Source organism: Panicum virgatum, chromosome 4K (genome assembly GCF_016808335.1).
Source record: "Panicum virgatum strain AP13 chromosome 4K, P.virgatum_v5, whole genome shotgun sequence".
Lineage (NCBI taxonomy): Eukaryota > Viridiplantae > Streptophyta > Magnoliopsida > Poales > Poaceae > Panicum > Panicum virgatum.
In genome coordinates this window covers 6,728,229-6,741,951 of record NC_053139.1, presented here as the reverse complement: position 1 = coordinate 6,741,951, position 13,723 = coordinate 6,728,229, and the positions used below count along the sequence as shown (strand labels likewise).

Sequence of the window (13,723 nt, the reverse complement as noted above, 5' to 3'; positions counted from 1 at the left end):
AGAATTCAGCTGGAGCGGGTGTTGAATGTAAACAAATCCACACCAGAGGAGAGCGGTCACCCTCACACCTCTGAGATGGATAGATTCACGGAATCCATGAACGAACCTGAACGGTCCAACGGATCGAGAAGGAATAATTTTCGAAACGGATCGAGAAGTAACAGGTTGATTTTTGAAGGAATTTGTGGTGTCGGAAGGGGATTCAGATCCTCCACAGTCGGACGTCGCGACGTCGCTCTGCAGTCGCGCTGATCCACCGTCCAGCCGCGATCCTACGAGCCTAACGCTCGGCTCGCTCGTGTTTTTGGGAGACAAAGTAAGGGAGAAGCGGCCTGGCCAGTAGTCTCGCCATGGCCATGGTTGGCGCGTGTCGGCGCTGTTGTTCCTGCCAGCACTAGGCCAGGCTGCAACGCGCTGAGGCGGGCTTGTGGCCGGCGTGCCCAGTAGGGCCCAGTGCGCCCGGCAGCACGACGCAGGGGCGTGGCGGTGTTCCGGCGCCGGCAGAGCCGGAGTCGAAGGGGAAAAGGGACGAGGAGATGCGCGTGCTCACCGGGGTTCTCTTTTTGCGGTGGGTGGGCAAGGAGGAGGGCCAGAGAGGGGTGGTCGGCATAGGGGCGCAACTCGGGCAGTACAGGGAGGCCAGCGACTGGGGAATCCTAATCCTGGATTCCCAGTGAGGCAGCCGGCGGAGCACGGCTACGAGGGGTTGGGGAGGGAGCTATAGACATGTGCGAGCTTCGGGTGCGGTGGATTTGTAATCTATGGTGGGAATCGACAGAATTTCGTCAGAGAAGATGGTATGCTCGGGCTTCGCCGCCGCTGCACCATGGAGTTGGATTTTATTGGATGGATTTGGATTAAGGAAAGTTGGATTGGACTGAATGGATATTTGATTTTAATTGGACTCCAATTGGATTTCTTCCATTGGATTTTGGATGTCAATTCATTCCCCGAAGTATCTGGAGGGCCTCGAGGGCGCCGGCAACAGCGCGGGGCGCGCGGCAGGCCACCGCGGTGGCGCTCATGGAGGTGAGCGAGCGACTACCGCGAGGAAGGAGGGAGGAGGCTGGGCGGCGAGGGAATCTAGTGGCGGGGGGAGAAGCTGCAGAGGATGCATCGGTGAGATGGAAATTAACATTCGTGTTGGTGAGCCAGTCGTCGGGCAGGAGAACCGCGAGAAAGAGCCAACGGCGGACAGGAGAGCCAAGCGTGGGAGTCATCAGGGGGGAACCGGATCAGCTGACGTTGGGGCTGCTGACATTGGGTCACTGCCAGCGGGCCCCAGCGCTAGTGGGCCCCACATGCAGTGGCTCAAAGTCAGCCACCCCAATTGCAGCGGATCTCAATCCCATCAGGGGAAGCATAGTAGAATTGTGGGTGGACGGCTGATATCGAGTGACTGCATAGCGACGTCGCGGCGTCCGACTGCAGAGGATCTGAGTCCGTCGGAAGGAGCTACCGATGCGGATCGCGCGTGTTGCCTACCTCATCCTGACATTTTCCCAGGCCCGACGCCGATCCCGTTGCCGGAGGCGCCGCCATTCCGGCCGGCTGTTCTCTACCGGCAGCGCGATCGCGGCGAGCTCCGGTGACTCTGGCGGTGGTCGCGCCGCCGTTGCCTGCCCACTCCTAGCCTCCACATGCTAACCGAAGTGCCTCGTGCACTCGTGTCGTCGTGTCTCCTTCAACCAAAGGTCGGAGTCCGTCTCGGTCCCGCGGTTAAACAAACGGCGAGAAGTACTCAGCGGCCTGTTCGGCCGTTACACCGCGGAGCTGCGCGGAGACGGCGAGAGACGGACGACCCGGCAGAGCACCCAACCGACCCGGCGGCGGCGGCGGCGGGGAGCAATGGAGTGGGGCGACGCGTGGATGGCCCCCGACAAGCTGCAGCACTTCATGGCCTCCCTCCTCATCTCCCTGCTCGCCGCCGCGCTGGCCGGCCGCAGCGCCCGCCCGGGGATCCGTCGCCGCTCCGCGGCCGTCGGCTCCGCGGCCTCGCTCGCGGCCGGCGCCGCCAAGGAGGCCGCCGACGAGGCCGGATTCTTCGGGTCCGCCGGCGCCTCGCCCAAGGACGCCGCCGCCGACCTCCTCGGCGTCGCGGCCGCCGCACTCGTTCTCGCCCTGCTCCGCCGCTGCCGCCGCCGCGAGAGGAAGGCGCGCGAGGACGGCGACGGCGTCTCCATGGTCTGACGGGCCGCCGGCCGGCTCCGATCTATTTGGGTTCGTTTGCTGTAGATTAGTGGAGTCTACTGATCTCTAACCTCGAAGGCAAGATCGATGAACACAAAGTTTAGTTCAAACAGTTGGAAAATTTGTTTCTTTTTTGCTTGGTTTTCGCGTACATTTCCCTGACAGTTTGCTGCAAAAGGAAAACAATATCTGATTTCTGCTTGCATTTATAGCCTACTAAATTTTGTATCTCAAATTCTCAATCAATTTTCTTTTTTTAGGCATAATTTGTCAATCAATTATGTGAATCGAACAACAATGGGCCTTCTTTCTCTCATCTAGGAGGCCTGTTGGGCCTCGCACCTCCACAAAGCCCGGTAAGCCTCGGCCCGCTAGGCTCGCGAGCCTCTCTTCAAGTCCATCCAGTGAAACTGAAACGGCCGAGCCCACAGCAACATGTCGCTGCTCGACGCCGCCGTCCGCCGCCTCCCGCGCCACCTCCGTCTGCTCCACCCCCGCCGCCTGACCACCACCTCCCCCTCCCCGCCCCCGCTCCATCCGGACCCCGATGCCCCCACCCCAGAGCCGTCCCCCGTCCGCACCCCGCCGGACGAGCAGTTCGCGGCGTGGGTCACGCGCCTCCGCCCGGGCTTCACCGCGTCCGACCTCGCCGCGGCCATCTCCGCCGAGCCGGACCCGGACCTCGCGCTCGCGCTCTTCCGCTGGGCCGCACTGCGCCCGGGGTTCCGCCACGCGCCCGAATCCTACCTCGCCGCGCTCAGGGCGGCCTCGTCCGGCCGCCGCCCCGCGGCCGCGGAGGCGCTCGTCCACGACGTCTTCGCGGGGGCCTGCGCGCCCGACCTCCGGCTCTTCAACGCCTGCCTCCGCTTCTGCTGCGACCGCTGCAGCCTGTTCCCGCTCGCCTTCGTCGTTCGACATGTTCAACAAGATGCGCGCCATGCCCGCGGCCGCCGGGTGCCGCCCCGACGTCGAGACCTACACGCTCCTCCACACCGCCGTCGTGCGCCGAGTCCGCCGCCCGCCGGCGTCGATGGTCTACCTCCACGCCGTCCGGTCCCTCTCCCGCCAGATGAAGGCCTCCGGCGTTGTTCCGGACACCTTCCTGCTCAACCTCATCATCAAGGCCTATGCGAGATGCGTGGAGGTGGACGACGCGCTCAAGGTGTTCCGTGAAATGCCGCTGTATGGCTGCGAGCCAAACGAGTTCACCTATGGCTACATTGTCAAGGCCATGTTTCAGAAGGGCTGGACAGACAAGGGGATGGTTTATTTTGCAGAGATGAGGGAGAAGGGATTTGTACCATCGGGAGGCGTGTACATGATTGCTGTCTCGGCATTGGCATTGGAATGGAGGTTTGAGGAATCAAGACGGGTGCTGCTGGATATGTTGGATTGCAAGAGGAAGCCGGATATGATCACATACAGGACACTGCTGGAGGAGATGTGCCGGGCTGGGAAGACTGAACTGGCGTTTGAGGTGCTGGGGGAGCTGAAAGGGAGGAAGCGAGGGCCATTGGACCAGAGGATGTACTCAGAATTGCTCGATGGGCTGCATTGGATTTCGCAGCCACATAAAGACAGCCGAACTGTCCATGACAGGGGTTCTGATGATTGAAAATCAATGTTTAAAATAACATATTAAGACGATTAGTGGTCAGTTTTCTAAAAGCTAAAAGAAGGCTATAGCGGGATATAGCTCTCATTAACCGCATTTAGTGGTTTTACAAATTAAGTAATTAAGTTCATAATTTATATGTTTGAAACATCAATTTAAATAGATATAGATTATAAAATTCATTACATCATGCACTGAAGTACGTCTGGAGTTTCATTCCTTCGTTACATCACTGATGAAATACTAAATTTTGTAAATGATGGAGTTTAATACTATTGAAAATAGCAATGCATACTTGTGAAAAGCTTTTAGAAGATTAGAGAGTATGCATGAACCATGATTGTCATGCTTTATGGTAAAATATAGAATACTCTAGAAATTAGATATTTGTATGGTATATAAGGATGAGGAAAATTCTATAGTTACATATTTTTTAGGAAATGTATAGAAGATGGACACATGGCAAAACCATATAAACCATGAAGTCCGATAAATAGAGGTCCTCCCATCCCCTCTTGTCATACTATGGCATAAGAGATCTTAAGTAGAAGATAACAAGGTTGTCGTTTAAGTAGTAGTATTATGCTAGGATAGTATACAAAAAGTGTAATTCTCGGAAGTCGATGTCAAGGTAGATGCACCAATTTTTAAACAAATACTAAACTAAAAATAAATAAAGACTAACTATACGACTTAGCTGGCTAAATAATAACTCTTAATCGAGCGGCTATAGCGAGATATAGCGGACTATTAGCGAATTTAGCTTTTTAGAGCTAAAATATAAATATCAGCATTCTCCTCTCTTAAAGGCTATAACTAGCTCTTTTGAACATTATTGAAAATGAACATATTGTCTTGTGTTATAGTGGTCGTCATGGCCATCCAAAATCAAATACATGAATGGTTCTGGTTCAGAAGATTGGCTAGCTCTGCTTGAAGCATGATGTAGGATCATCTCATCCACATAAAAGTTACTACGCTAGCACAATTGATGCAAGGCCAAGGCGTAGAGAAGATCAGCAGAATACCTCATGGGAAATGTGCTATCAAAGTTCTTTCACTATTAGGATGCTACTAGGTGGGAATGATTGCTATAAGATGTTGTTTGCTACTGTCAAAATTAAGCTCACAAATTTGCCTGCAAAGCCAATATTTGAAGTAAATCTTGTACGGCCATTTAAAAAAGTTGTTTCAAATATCATATGACACCAACAGTGAAATAAAGATTACAATGTATTACATTTAAATTGATTAAAATAACCACGTGGCCACAGATAGGCTAATCTTACACCGCATGGATAAAATGGGCTGAATGAAAGCAGCTGCGGCTAGTTTAGCATCGAGTGCCACTCAAATATTTATTTCAGCTAGGGACGGTATCATCCTTCTAGAAGCTATTGGCGCTCTCCATCTTGGGTGCTCTCGTCGCCTTCTTCTCCGAAGAATCCATGCTGTATGTACATATGAGATGATTTAATTAGTAAATTTTGAAACAACTTTCCATTTTATTAGGTACAAGTATAACTAGCAATAACATTGTGCATGGCGCCAATATACACGCAGATGGCAACGTGTACTCTTCATATATAATTTTTTTTGAAAGACTTTCAACAACAAAAAACATATTCATACTAGTATTTGTGAGAATTTTTTGGGCGTTGCTGGGGTTCACGCGGGTAACCCCCGGCCATCCTATCACACTAGTCTAGATTTTATGTTTTGGGCCTAAATTAGCCCAACAAATCGGCCCACAGGTGTAATCCAGTTAAATTTGTTTCAGAACAAAAGTTTTTTTTGGTTCCGAAACAATTTTTTAATTGTTCAAGCAAATACAAACAATTTGTTCCGGAAAAAAATAGTTCTAGAACAAAAAGAAGTTATTGGGTCTTGTGCAATAGTTTGACTGCCAGTCGCCCGAGCAACTCCTAATATTTGGGAATTTTTTAGTTGCCAACTTATTAGAGCATTTCCAAGAGTTCCCCATTTCTCTTCCCTATCTTGAGTTTTTTTAGAAAGATTAGAAAAAACACTCTCCAATAATTTTCTATCCTACTTCCTCATCTTCTAACAATTGGTAAATTAGGTAGATGTGTGCGTAAATATACGCACTCGTTCCGTCGTTCCCATCCGACTGGCCGCTGGGTTTTTTTTTCCGTCGCGCCCTCTTCCCACGCTCTTCTGTGGCCGCCGCCGCCGTTGCCATGCGCCCGGCCGCCGCCCTGCCGTGGACGCCCTGCGCCTGGCTTGCTGTGGCCGCCCTGCCCTCCTCCGCTTGGCAACGCCCTGCCCTCCTCCGCTTGGCAACGCGTGCAGATGCAGCAGAATGATGCACAACTCACGGCCACTAGGTACTATGTAGGGGTCGCCTCTTCCTTGGACACTAGCGTGTCTATGCATGATGGAAGAACAATAGTAGAAATGATACGATGACGATTAATCCTCTGCCAATTCACGGCCCCATCATAAAGTGAAAAATTCAAACCAGACCACCATACCCCATTTCTTCCCACACTGATTCCAGCCGGCACAGTGCATCACCAGCAAAGTAAGAAGTAAAATGGAATCCCCTCGTTGTCCTCTTTATTTTCTCCCAAATTCCAAGTCTTCTTGTAGTCTAAATCACTGGTAATCTGACTTGCAAGAAACTTCTATCTACCACCCATATCTTTCAACCATAAAAGTTTCTCGTGCGCAAGGCCACAACTTTTTATTTTTGGGAGTAAAAATAGAAAACTATTGGAGATAGACTCTTTTTTTGCCTCCCAATACCTATTTGAGGAGTTGGCAAATAACAAAATGTTGGGAAGAAATATTAGGAAATCTTGGAGATGCTCTTACTCTTCGAAAGTTACTCTAACAACCTATCCAAAAGTAGATCCATGATCTATGACGTGTTGTATACTGTATAGATTAGAAAATATTTTACCTAGATTCAGGAGGCATCTCGCTGTCACCGTCCACGCCGTCGTTGACGAAGTAGCTCATCTCGTCGTCCAACTCCGCAGGCTGGATGGTGAGCTGCTGTTGGTGCTCTGGTTGGGATACCACCGTCGCGTCGACCAAGAACCGGTGGTCTTGCTGCGGGACGAGCTTCCCGGCCATGTTGGCGACAGCCGCAGCGCTCGTCGTCGTCATGTCGTAATGTTGTCGTACGTCGTCGTAAGCAGCAGCGTTCATCACCATCTGCTGCTGATCACCACCGTACATTGTGATTGATGGCCAGCCACCGCCGCCGCCGTATGCTTCGGCAGCAACGTCGTCGTCGCCCGTCGCGGGCTGCAACTGGAATGGCGGCGGCGGTGCGGAGGCGGAGGCCAAGGGGTCGCCGTCGGAGTCGGGAACGGGCCCTCCTCCCTGGGCGGCGGCGGCGGCGCGGTAGGCCTGGATGGCCGCGTAGACGCGGCGGAGGTCGAGCTCCGCCTGGCGTATCCGCTGCTGCAGGTCGTGGATGATGGGGACGCAGCCGCTTGCCGGGTAGATGTCCCAGGCCTGGGACTCGTAGATGATGCAGTGCATGGCCTCGCGGCGCTTCTCGGGGCCGGCGCGGTCGAGCGTCTTGAGGATGTTGCTGACGCCGAAGAGGCGGTGCGCGTTGCGGAAGACCCGGGGACGGTCGTGCGGGAAGAACTCCGCTAGCGGGCAGTCCGGCGTGCAGCGGCGCCGCTGGTACTTGCACGCCGCGCACGCGGCCCCGGCGCCGCCGCTCGCAGCCGCCATGGATCGCCTCCGCCAAATTCAAAAAGGAGGGGAGTGTAACTAAACAATCGATATTTTCTCTGGGCCGCCCACTTTGCCTGTGATGTATTGTTCCACGTGTTAGGGTGAAAAGTCTATCTAAATCTATATTTTTTTAGATCATCCACATCTATATTTAAAATAGCATGCTAAGAGCATCTTTAAGAGTTCTCTACTTCTCTTTCCCATCTTTATTTTTTGAAAAAGGCAAAAAAATACTCTCCAATAGTTCCCCACTCTAGTTCCTCATCTCCTAACAATTGATAAATTGGGCTATCTTGTGTGTAAAAATACGCATCCCTTGCGGATCGCCCCTCCCCCACGACGTTTCTCGCGGAATTTTTTTTGTGGGGCCACAAACTTCTCATTTTTAGGAGTAAAAGTAGGGAGCTATTAGAGATGGACTTTTGTTTTTGCCTCTCCAAACCTTTTGGGAGTTGACAAACAACAAAATTTGAGAAGTATTTTTTAGGAACTCTTGGAGATGCTCTAAGATGTTTAGCGGTCAGTTTTTCAGAGGCTAAAAAATGATGTAATGGAATATAGCTCCCGCAAACCATATTTACAGTTTTGTAAATTTGGTAGTTAAGTTTAAAATTTATATATTCAAAACATCAAATTAAACAGATACATATCACAAAGTCCGTTACGTCATGCACTGAAGTACATCTAGAGTTTCATTTTTTCATTAATGAAATACTAAATTTTGTAAATGATGAAGTTCAATACTATTGAAAATAGCAATGCATACTTGTGAGAAACTTCTAGAAAATTAGAGAGTATGCATGAACCATGGTTGTCACGTTTTATGGTAAAAAGTAGAATACTCTTGAAACTAGATATTTGTATGGTTAGATAAACATGACTAAAATTTTATAGTTAGATATTTTGCAGAAAGTGTAAGACGGTCGCATGGAAAAACCATATGAGCCATAAAAGTCCTATAATTAAATAAGTGTGACCCTGTCCTCTCTTGCGTACTATGACATAAGAGGTCTCAAGTAGAAGATGATAAAGTTGTTATGTAGAGCAATAATGTTATGGTAAGATAGTCACATAAACAGTGTAAGAGTCTTTTATTGCACTAAGTTATGGTGAATAAAGATTTAACTTCTCAAATAGAGTTGGTCTCCCATATTGATGTCTAGGTGAAGGTCTTCTTAGTATAGTGTAGATATAGGGTCCACGAAAAAAATGATACCTTTATTACCACTTCTTGGAAGTCATCAGTGTCAAGTTAGAACACCGATTTCTCAATAAATATTAAACTAACAATAAATAAAGACCAATTATATTGTTTAGTTGATTAATAACTTTTAGTTTAGTAACTATAGCGGGCTATTAGTGGACTGCGATCTCTAGCCATACTCTATGGGGTCTTGCCGAGTAGCTAAGCCCTCTGCCAAATTCGCAGAGAAGGGGAGTGCAACTAACACTTGCCATTTTCTCTCGGCCGCCCACATCTCCTCTGATCCCTTGTTAGTTTTCCACGTGTTAGTATAGGGTCAAGCAGTCTATACAGGCGATTGCTTCTCACAGCGAAGTGATCCGAGCATGTGCGAGATTATTATCCCCTTTCTCGTAGCATAGTTCCGGGCCAACGGCGGCTAGGATAAATATGTAGGACCAAACATCTTTTCTGTACTAATTATCCAAGTCCTCAAAAGAGAATATATAAAATTTTGGTGGCGAAGATTAGTGATAGCCAAGTAGGATAAAAGAGTGGAAGAGACTAAAGAGTGGACAGTAGAGAAGTGAGAAAAGAGATTCGAGAGAAGGGTTTGTTTAATTGGTTTGTGGCTCCACTAGAAAAATTGGGTCAAAGACCAGTGTTTTATAAAAGGAAAGTCCATAATATATCCCTCAACTTGTCAAGGAGTCCGAAAAACCCTCCTTAAATTACGAAACCAATTACGAAACCGGACATCCTCGAACTCTTAAAACCATTTACGATTGTTCCACGTGTTAACATCCTACACCCCGAACTGTTTAAACCGTTTAAGATTGTTCCACGTGATATGGTTAAGCAAGTCTATCCACACGTTTTCTTCTCATAGTGAAGTGATCCGAGCAATTGCGAGATTATTATCCTATCAGCTCCCTTTCCCGTAGCATTATCCACAGAGGCCTTGGCGTGGGGAGGGGAGGGGAGCTCGAGGCGGGGGCAAGAAAGAGAGGATGGGATAGGTAGGGAGCAGTGAGAATGATTGCAGGATTTCGAAAAAAATAAGCAACGCCTTTCATATAGATGAAGGGGTAAGCATACCAAAACGAGACCACGGTGCTCACAACAGGCTCTATACAAGCAACCAATCATGCCCAATTGCATAATACAGTGCAAGACAGCCTCTTCTTTACCCAACCAAATGCAATTTAGTCAGAGCAAATACCCACAATGCAACCATCCGACCACAAGTTTAAAGACTTCTAATAGCCTGGCTTGGGCTGGCCATGCATAACTCACAGCCAGGCTAAGGATAGTCCAGGTAACCAATCACATCCATAGAGAAATGAGATTGGTCTGTGCTCTCCAAGAAAAAAAAGGGTCAAAGACATGACCAGTATGTTATAAAAATCATCTAAAATTTATTTGATCCCTTGTTAAGGTTGTTCCACGTGTTAGGGTCAAGCAAGTCTATCTAGGCGCTTACTTCTCATAGAGAAGTGATCCAAGCACGTGCGGGATTATTATCCCCTCAAGTCCCTTCCTCGTAGCATTATCCAAGGAGATAGCTGCAAGCCACGCGGAAGTCAGCGTCAACCTTGCACCAGGCCACCGGCTACTGGAATTATATAGAAGATTATTTTCTTAACAAGATTGAAGAAGCATTAATCAATTTATCAATCTTCTTGATATATCAGCTATCTCCAAATTCCAGAGCTATATAGGTCCTCCATGCAATGAATGCCCTCTCCAACATCCAATAGTACAAAAAGGGCCTTTAGTCCCGGTTCCATATCCCCTTTAGTCTTGGTTTTGGAACTAGGACCAGTTCCCACACTTAGGACTAAAGGGCCCGTGCAATGCAAAAAAAAAAACTCTGTGCCCAGAACTCGAATATGTGACCTTTTACCTTGCGCATAGCTTTCTTACCATTCGACCTACACAACACATGTGACACTACATGTGATGCTTTCCTTTTAAAATAACTCGTGGAACCCCTTTCGCCCCTGTCGCAACCGAAAATGGGCGACTACAAAACTACTTGATTGCTCGTGTCTCGCGCGTTGGATCGGAATGGTCTAGTACACAATGACTCGAGAGATTTAGACTGGTTCGGGCCGGAAATGCCCTACGTCCACTATGGGGGTGGTTCTCTCACTCTATTACTCGAGCCCATGTGCTCAAAGTTACAGAGGGGAGCTTACAAGCCTTCGAGTAGTGAAGGAATGGTTCGATCTCTTGCCTACGTGAGTGGGATCCCCCTTTTATACTTCAAGGTGGGACCCCCTATTTACATATCTATGTTTCTAGCGTGTGTTTTTCGTTCACCGGAGGGGAATCTTCATTCTTGTCAGTCAGTGGGTCCTGCTCCACCGGTCGGGAGTGGAGGCAGCTCTCCTGGTCGGTTTTCTTAGGCGACGGGTCTTCGCGCTCACATCCCATCCATGGTCGGCCGGGACGGTCTCCCTGCTCGATCGTGGCTCGGCGGTCGTCTTGTCGCCTGTCCATCCGTACTTCCTCCGCACGTCTTCCCCTGCGTGGGTTCCGACCAGGGAGCGGTACGCCTCCTGACGGGCTCAGTTTGTCAGGTAGCCTCGCCTGGTCGCAGTCGTTTGGAGCTGATGGAACAGTGTCAGCGCGGTCATGATGACGGCGTGCGGGACGGACGAGTTGACGCCCTCTCTCCCGTTTTCTGCCGCGGGTACGGGTAGGTGGCACAGTCCGCACTGTGACCCCGTCAGGGGGTCCTATTCGGGTGCACGAACGCGCTCCGCGAGAGTGGGCGGTGCGTACGGCGGAATAGGGGCAGGCGTGGCCGCCACGCCTTCGGCCTGGGTCGTCTCCTTGTCGAGCAAGATCCAGGGGGCTCGGTACGGAGCGATATCGTGTGTGCCTTTGGTCGGGGGGCTGCCGCGTGTCCCCGCTTCCTCCGGTTCGATCGGGTATCGGACGTGCCGCGCGCGGCTGCTGCTGCTCGCTTGGGCCCTTCTTGGGCCGGTCGTTTGGCTTTAGTTTCCAGCGGATGCATCTTTGTTGGGGGACCCCGAGTCCCTACCTCCATCAGTCTCGATTGGAACCTCCAACCGAACTAAATGGTTACTCTTTAGTTCCAGTTGGTGTTATCAATCAGACTAAAAGTTTTGAAACTTTAGTCCCGGATTGTAACACCAATCGAGACTAAAGATGGATGTTTAGTCCCGGTTGGAGACTAAAGGTCCTTTCCAGCCCCTAGACACGTGGACCCAGGACCAATGTCTTCATTAGTCCCGGCCCAGCGGCAGCTGGGACAAATGTGCATGACCAAAGACCCTTTCTGTACTAGTGATCAAAGTCCTCGAAAGAGACTATATAAGATTTGGTAGACAAGACTAGTGAAAATTAAATAGGATAGAAGAGTAGAAGAGACTAGAGAGTGACCACTAGGAGAATGAGAAAATAGGCTCGGAAGAAGGGTTTATTTAATTATTTTCATATGGAGGCTCTTCTAAAAAAATAGGTTAGACATGACTAGTGATTTATAAAAATGATCTAAAATTCATTAATTTAAATATGCCTTTCTTAAAAAGTTAGCAAAAATGGATATAGCCATTGTGAATATTTTTTTAAAAAAAGTATTTGTAATTAATCATTACAGACTACTTTCATAAAAAAAATATAATTTGTGATGTGTATTACTAATTCGTTTGTCTTTCCACTAAGACTAACTCCAACAACGCAAAGCAAAACGAGGAAGACATTCAGTAGTTTGCATCCCCCGCACCGTTTGCATCGCACACGCAAAAAAAGTCGTTCTCCAACAGCGCAGCGCAAAGCGCGCACCGCCCCTCCCACTCTCCAAGGCGGAGGCGTGAACTCCAAGGCCGAGGCCGCCGCCGCCGCCGCGTCCGCGTCGGCGCCGTCCAAGGTCACCGAGGCCGAGCTCGCGCGCCGCCGCGAGGAGAAGAGCCTCCGCCTCGAGCGCGAGGCCGAGGCCGCCAAGAAGCACGCCGCGTGGGTCGCCGAGGAGGAGGAGGAGTACGAGCGCGGGTCGCCGAGGAGGAGGACGGCGCGGCGAGCGGAGGCGGCGGCGCACGGCCTGCAGCAGGAGCTGGCCTGCGGCGCACGGCCCCAGACCGCTCTTCTCCTTCGCCGCCCGCTCCGGCAGTCCAGCATCCCCGCTGGAGCAGGGCACGCGCGCGAAGTCTGCGGCGTCAGCGAGTCAGAGGTCGTGGTCGGCGTCCGCGCGAAGCCAGGCCATGGTGCTCTGCTCTGCTCCAAGTTCACCGTCGAGCGCGAGAAGGTGAAGATCGAGATGCAGCCATTCGCCCCCGTCCTGCTGTTCGAGCAGGACCCATCGCCAGCCTCTGCTCCCCAGCCCTCCTCGCGGCGGCCGGCAGGACCTCCTCGCGACCGGCCTCCTCCTCCTCTGGTCCGCAGCCGCTTCCTCCTCTGCCGGCCGGATGCATTCGAGGAGAGAGGGGATGTATTTTTGCATCCCCTCTCTCCTCCGAAGGGAAAATGCATCGCACGATGCATGGTCTGTTGGAGAAGGGAGCGAACATGCATAGTGGCCAGCGCGAGGCTTTTGCCTCGCGCTGTTGGGGTCGGTCTAAGTTGAGTTTGGTAATGCATAAACTCCACCTCCCGACGGAGGTGCAGCGGAGGTGCAGCAGATCATGTAGTGGTAGCTGAATTATACTTTGATGGACGCTCCCTCGTCAATGGAAATCTCGAACGACTTAAAAGTTTAAGCCACTTTGTAAAACAGAAATTGGCAAACGAATGAAGGCATTGGTACCAAATAGGCCACGGTCAGGGTGGATGTCGGCTTCAATTGGCGGAATCATTTCTGCTTTATTAACTTCCAGATCAGTTCTTGGCCAGCCAGCTCAACTTTATTATTAGATTTGGGATCCCTCCTGCCAAAATAAATGCAATTCTAAGATTAGACATACAAACCAATGCATAATATAAAATTACAAAAATATTTTTTATTTTTTGTGAAAAGGATTCGAATACTGCCGGTTCAAAAAAAATCA

General features: G+C 50.2%; 2 protein-coding genes and 1 pseudogene across 2 annotated transcripts; 2 read left to right on the top strand and 1 right to left on the bottom strand.

Moving 5' to 3' along the window:
* The first annotated feature begins 1,355 nt into the window (after nucleotides 1-1,355).
* LOC120702843 lies at nucleotides 1,356-2,395 on the top strand. The gene has a single exon (XM_039986802.1). It carries the CDS (start codon nucleotides 1,849-1,851, stop codon nucleotides 2,188-2,190), a length of 342 nt encoding a protein of 113 aa, XP_039842736.1. The 5' UTR covers nucleotides 1,356-1,848; the 3' UTR covers nucleotides 2,191-2,395.
* A 191-nt stretch (nucleotides 2,396-2,586) lies between these two features.
* On the top strand, nucleotides 2,587-4,124 carry LOC120702842 (annotated as a pseudogene).
* An 857-nt stretch (nucleotides 4,125-4,981) lies between these two features.
* Nucleotides 4,982-13,609, bottom strand: LOC120702841 (LOB domain-containing protein 4-like). The gene is made up of 3 exons (XM_039986801.1): nucleotides 13,483-13,609; nucleotides 6,732-7,599; nucleotides 4,982-5,256 (listed from the first exon to the last, which is right to left on the bottom strand). Exons 2-3 carry the CDS (start codon nucleotides 7,520-7,522, stop codon nucleotides 5,193-5,195), a joined length of 855 nt encoding a protein of 284 aa, XP_039842735.1. The 5' UTR covers nucleotides 7,523-7,599; nucleotides 13,483-13,609; the 3' UTR covers nucleotides 4,982-5,192.
* Between the last annotated feature and the right edge of the window lie 114 nt (nucleotides 13,610-13,723).